The 7,049-nt window shown below is 39.7% G+C and overlaps 1 protein-coding gene across 1 annotated transcript; it reads left to right on the plus strand.

Annotated features, from left to right (window-relative positions):
• Positions 1–476: 476 nt before the first annotated feature.
• Positions 477–800, plus strand: LOC132042804 (uncharacterized). Its single transcript, XM_059433325.1, has one exon. The coding sequence runs from the start codon at positions 477–479 to the stop codon at positions 798–800; it is 324 nt and encodes a 107-aa protein (XP_059289308.1).
• Positions 801–7,049: the final 6,249 nt, after the last annotated feature.

Genomic DNA, 7,049 nt, shown 5'->3' on the forward strand with positions numbered 1-7,049 from the left:
TTTTATTAAGTATTATGACTTACTACGTCTTATAAAGGCTCATCATGCATTCACGTTATATTCCGCTCATGTTATGCCTCATGATGATTCTGCAAGCCATGTGGTTCGCTCGGTCACATGCAGTATGGCACCGAGTGCCGTGTTTCGCCCAGGCCATGGTTCGGGGCGTGACACAGGTGTTATATGTATAGATGTTATATGGGGGCTTGTCGGCCTTAGTTTGGTACTGGTACTGTTGTTGTGGCCTTGACAGCCGTGTGATCTGTTGTAGACATTAGTAGCAGTGTGGTCGGCTTGCGTGTATATATATTAATTAATGTGTTGGGCCTTTTCTATGTGCGCAGTGATCCTATCATGTTGCACATATGTCATATGGTTCCTCATAGTTATTATAGCTGAGTATGTTGAATGTACGCCAGGTGGTACTTGGCCGGTAGAGCCATGTGCCCGTCATGCCCCCCGATTTGGGGTGTGACATGCGGATTGGTAGAAAGGGTAATCTCAGCCCTCGATTTATCGGCCCTTATGAGATTTTGAAAAGAAATGGGAAAGTGGCTTACGAGTTGAAGTTACCATCTGAGATGGCTATGGTGCATCCTGTGTTTCACATTTCGATGAGGATGTACAAGCCTGATCCTTCTCATGTCTTTAATTGTGAAGAGATTGAAATCAATGAAGGGTTGTCTTATGAAGAAGAACATGTACAAGTATTGGACCGTCAAGTTAGGAGATTAAGAACAAAAGATGTGGCTTCGGTTATAGTACTGTGGCATAATCATAATATTGAAGAAGCTACTTGAGAAGCTGAGGTGTAAAAGAAGAGGAGATATCCTTATTTGTTCCCTGCTACAGGTACATGTTGAACCTTTCGGTTTTGTTTTCCTGTGAAAGTTTAGAGTGGAGTTTGAATCTACCACTATTGTGTTTAGGCTTGAATGATGCATTGATGATGTGGTTAATCGTATGTAATCTCTGAGGATCTTTCACTTTGCTAATAAAACTCTTCAAATTTCTGAAACTGTAAGGTTTAGTAAAGAATCTCAGGCCATGACTTTCATTCGAAGACGAATGATCCTAAGGGGGGGGGGGATAATGTAACATTCCGTAAATTCGAGTTAGGTGTCAATGTGAAATAATTGGGTTTTAGATGTCATCTTAGCTATATGGATCCTTTCGGGATGGGCACACGTGTTAAATGATCTTTTCTGGGTGAAACGACATAAGGAAGTTCATTAGAAATTTTGAAATTCGTCTAAGTCTAAGACAGTTTTCAGTTATATCCAGTTTTTGTGTATTTGCATTGGGAATTTAGGAAAATGCAAAGCATGAAAGTTGTGGGTTTCTGAAATACCTTTCCAACCATATAAAGTGGGGCTCAATCAAAGCTACGTACAGGGAGTTATGATCATTTTACTGAGCGAATATTGACTATCGAAAACATGTGTTAAGTGTGCGTCGCGGGCCCATCACGCAAAATCCACCTGCAATAAAAAATATGATAAGGCATTAGAGCCGCATCACTTGGCCAATGCAAATCCCAGTCCTTGCATTGCACGTGGGACGCTAGTTTAAGTCCTACCTCGTTGTGTTATTTCCCACTTCATTCCAAACCAATATTTCTAAGGAAAAGAACCCTGGAAAAGTCTATCTAACCCTAAGTTGAGTTCCTACTCAATCTTGATCATTGTCACACCATATTCATCCCCTCTTGATAGTAAACCATCTCTCTAAACCCTAAGTTCTTGAAATCTCAAGAAGAAGAAGATAGGGTCATGTGGATTTCGTCGAAAAGGTAAAGTTTTTGAATTTTTCTGAGTATGAATTAAGTTTTGGTTAGAGTAGAAAGTTCTACAAGGTTGGAATCCATTCGTGATTGATGAAAGGGTTCAAGAACCCATTTATAGGCCTATAAAAGCCCTAATTTTCGAATAAGGGTAGAAATCCCTAGGATTCGTTAATGTTCTAAAAAATTTCATGTAAAAACCATTGTAGTGTGCTTGTTGATCTTGGAAGAATCCGGTTGCTAGCTTATACTCTTTCAATCGATTTTTATAAACTCATTGGTTGTGGTTTGTGTGCGTGAGGGACAAGCCCACATTAAACCTTGTTTGTACTATATTATATATACATATTCATGATTGTTTTCCTCCCTCAGGGACTATTGAAAAATTGAGATATAAAGCTTTGGTATTCGAACTCGAATTAACCCATAAGGGATGTTTAAACTTGATAATTGGAAAGCTATACTATCTCGTGTGAATGCTCTATAATGGATTGTGTTAAACTTGAAACTTGTTTAAAGAAGTGAACCCGTTTTGAAAAAATTGAGATGACTTGATGTACCCCTATAATGGGATGATGAACATGATCCTTAATAAATAATGTGACTATCATGATATGACTTGTGATTCGGCTTCCATGCAATGATTTGAGATTCGACTTCTATGCCATGATTTTAGATTCAGCTTCTATGCTATGATTATGATTCGACTGCTTTCCTATGATTCTTTGTTTTTTATGGTTGGCCTAGCTACTCGGGAGAAAGGGTAGTCACTATGGATCCTATTGGGCTTAGCCGAGCCATTCGGGAGGAAGACTGGTCATCGAGGGTTACTGTCACGACCCAAACCGATGAGTCGTGACGAGTGTCTGACCTCTAGTAACCAAACACCCCTATACACATATATGAACTTACTGAACATCAAGGGGCCATAATTGACTCAAACTGATCTCATAAATGATGGTGACATCATAAACTCTGTACAATCGGTATATACATATACATGCTGAAGGAACAGTACAAGCCGGATAGGCTACTACATATACTGTACACAAAAGAATAAAAGGCGACAAGGCTACATCATCTAACTACTACATACAACCGTCTACAGACCTCTACAAGAATAAAGCTGTAGAAAGGACGGGACAGGGCCCCGTCATACCCATATACATATACATCTCAAAAGGGTGGCATACCAAAACTGACTACAGCTCCGGATCAAATGGAGCGCAATGACCACTGCTGGATATAGAGGTCCTACTGAGTTGGACCACCTGTCGGTCTACCTAAACCTGCCGGCATAAACGCAGCCACCCGAGCAAAAAAGGATAAACTGAAATGACTATCTGCATGTATTTGTATGAACTAGTATCTGTATGTATCTGCATAAATCTGTGTAAGTGACAATGCCTCTGTGGGCGCATAATATGCATGCTCTCAATGATAATCGTGCTCATGTATATATAGGTCATAAGGCTGAGGAACGTTCTGCCCGATCCATATCCCATATAATAATGCTGAGGAACGTACGACCCGATCTATATATCATCATCATCATCATTTTGCACCAGCTGATCAGGTGGTAATGCATATATAACGCCTTCTCGCTTCCCATACCCCGTGTGCATCTAACTTTCGCGTATATAACACCTTCTGGTCACGGGTCAATATGCATATATATATATATATATAAATGAACGTAATGCATGAATAAACTGTACACATAGAGCTGGACCCATGAACAGAAGGGACAATCATAAGTAGGGTACAGGAACCTCAAAGACTAAAGTACTCCCAATGCTTCTAAGAGTAGAGTAATGTGGAAGCTCGATTACTCGCTTGTTGGCTCATATCATAAGATCATGCCAAAAGAATAGAAGGGGTAGACTTAACATACCTTAGAATACATCCAATCGTCTAACTTCTACTCCTCGAACTTGTAAGTCTACAATCAAGATAACGTAGGCCTCAATTAGACTACTTACCTCGTGTACTAACCATTTTTAAATACAAATAGAGCTTAACGAATTATGGACAACATTTCCCTTCTAAGCTTACAACCCTTCAACTTCCCATTCCATCCAACATCAACCAGAATATCCACAACAACAATGACAACACTTACATATCAAAATACACTCAAATCCATTACTAATCATCTCTTAAAATACCCCCAAGTCTCTATCTTACCCTTTATCCATTTACCACTTCCATAAGTATCCTCTCTTCACTTAAGGCCACTAAAACTCTTGATAAATAACTTAAATACGAGGGTAGAAATCATTTACATACCTTGAGGGGTCTAAGACTCCAAGGATCAACTTCAACTCCAACTTCCTAAGCTTCACAACTTTAAAGAAACCCTAGAAACAACCTTCTTCTTCACAAGCTCGGGTTTACCGGGCTTGAGCCTTACCAAATCTCCACTATAATGATGGAAAATGTTGGGAGTAGATATACTAGAGTTTTCTCTGATTGGAAGAGAGAAATAAAGTCGTGGGATCATCTATTTATACTTGGAACTAAAAAGTTCCAGCGGTGCGGGTCGACGGTCCGTGGACTTGCTTCGTCGACCTGCGCCTGTAGATTCAAGGCTGCGAAAATGTAAAGACACCACACAACAATGTTCCATCGATATGTCGACGGCCCTTTGACGATGACTGGTGTCTGCGGATTTTCCTGAATCAGTTCAGGTTACGCCGATTTGGTTCTTTCAACTTCTAATCCTGTAAATTACTTAGGATACCTGTTGGTACCTTTGTACACGGGGTAAGACACTTGCTGTCTCCAAAACTCGGGCACGGGTCTCTATTCCAAAGGCATACCCAACTAGGAAACCATAAGTTCTCCTACGATGAAAACGAGAGGCGCAACATTCTCCCCCCCTTAGGAATTCTCGAATGTTCAAACAAATCATGAGCTATAGGAATTTCGACAGAGTTTCCCCTGTAATTACACCAACCCAACCTACACACAGTGGCCCAAAATAATGCCACACAGGGCCGTATACTACAACATACAATACCATGGCCTCACACGACCAATCACGATAACTGAAAATGACATGATACCTGTCATGACCCAATTTCACAAGGTTGCGCAGGTGCCTACCTATCCTACCTCGGTAGGAGAACCCTTAATTCAACATTCACAAATCCATTATATCTATACAGTGGAACAAAATAACGCAACGAAGCCTGTCATTTGGATATGTAATAAATGCGAAAGTAATCATAAACCACCCAGTATCTGGTCTGGTCATACAAGAGCACTAACTAAATACTACAAGTCTGAAGATGAAAAAGTCTCATAATACAATTGCCTCGAAAAAAGAGGAAGACAAGTAAGTAAGGAAAAGAACGTCCGAGCAGCGGTCGTCATCGTGCTCACTCAGGAATGACTCTACAGCAACCTCGCCGATCAGCCGCGAGGGAAAAGAGCGAACCTGTCTAATACTCTGCATCCATAAAGGAATGTAGCAAGCGTAGGTCGCATATAAAACAACGGTATTCGTGGGTATTATAGGCCGACTAAGACTAGTTGGCATGTATAAAGACAATAAAGTAAAAGAAAACAAGTAAACGATAGAATACAAGTTATGCTTTTCCACGTAATCACCGTTCATATCCAACCTTATGTTACAACAACTAATCTCAATTGTCCCAACCATTCACATATATCAAACAAGTCTACTAGTACGATCCAATCAACGTAGTCTAACTCACAAACAGCCAAGAAGTATAACCAACACCATAACCAAGTCATAATCAACTAAGAAGTATAATCAAAGCAATGCAATATGAGGTATTTATGCAATGCAATGCCTGTACTCTTGTACTCGGACGGTGGAATACCTCCACACCTGGGCAGCATAACCCATAGGAGACCCGCGAAGTCCAAGCACCATCACTCTGCACACAGCTCAGAGGAGCAAATATTCGAAAGTCTCATAATACCAGTGTTCCATATCAGTCACTCCGCACACAGCCCAGAGATGACTCAATATCAAATATGTCTCAGAAGATTATAGGTCACTCCGCACACAGCCCAGAGATGACTCAGTATCCAATGCAATAATGTATGAAGTATGAATATGATGCAAGTACAATATCCATGAGTCATATCAACCAATCGTACCATGAAGGGGCGCACAAATAATATCGTCATCAAGGCAACGAGATAAACCACAAGGAGTTATGACTCTCAATTTTACTAATAATCAAGTCTCACAATATCACATTCATCAATGTTTCCTTCTCGTTTCTATTATTAGTAACAATCACAAAGCCTAACAATATAGTATCAGTATTTCCATCTCTGTCACTCCGTATCACAAAGCCTAAGGAGACTCAATAATCAATATGCCATGAATATGAGTATGAATGTGGGACAATGCAACTACAAATCTTGAACAATCTTAAGTTTCAAGCCGTGCCAAACATAGCGCACCAATATCACAAATAATACACATCCGTGCCATACAAAGTGCACCAATATCATCAGTAATGGTCCACACAAGAATTATAATGAATATCCAATTTGCATGACAATAACGGCCAAATATCCCAAAATTACGATACCAACAACAAGGCGTACACTAAGTACTAATATCAATATCAAGTAATTTCGTCCTTTCGTTTGACTTCCAATTCAAAAACAATCCACCAATTTATACACAACGTACCAAACAAGGTCCTATGGAGTCTACAGGCCACAAGCCCGATCAAACCAGTCACAAGCAATACCAAATCCTAAGGCAACATCCAATCCAAACTTCATACCCGAAGGTTTACATGAAATCTCCAACAATATTATTTATATATACGCTTCGCTAGTCGAAGTCTCATCACAAAGGTAAGCCGTAACCTACCTGGCAGGACGAGCAGCAATCTCGAGTCAAACTTGTGCCCTTCCTTTAGTTGAGCCTCAGGATAATCAAAGTCTACCATATTCGAATGCGGAATTAGAAACAAGATGAAGGCATTTAATAAATTTAACTCTTATTAAATCCCCAAATTACAACCCATAAACTAGGGTTCATAAACTAATAAAGTAAAAATAATAATCTAAAGATCTCACCATGGAATTAGTATTCTAGCTATTCAATTCCCGTTAATAATCAACTAATTTAGTTAACAATTACTCAAAATTCGGGTTATATAGAAAACCCCCAAATTTGGGTATAAACCCTAGCCTTTAATTCACAAATAAAGCCTTAGAAATGGAAGATTCAAGTTAATATAGCTATTATCCATCAATTCCATGCTTA

Source organism: Lycium ferocissimum, unplaced genomic scaffold (assembly GCF_029784015.1).
Source record: "Lycium ferocissimum isolate CSIRO_LF1 unplaced genomic scaffold, AGI_CSIRO_Lferr_CH_V1 ctg17996, whole genome shotgun sequence".
NCBI classification, from domain to species: domain Eukaryota; kingdom Viridiplantae; phylum Streptophyta; class Magnoliopsida; order Solanales; family Solanaceae; genus Lycium; species Lycium ferocissimum.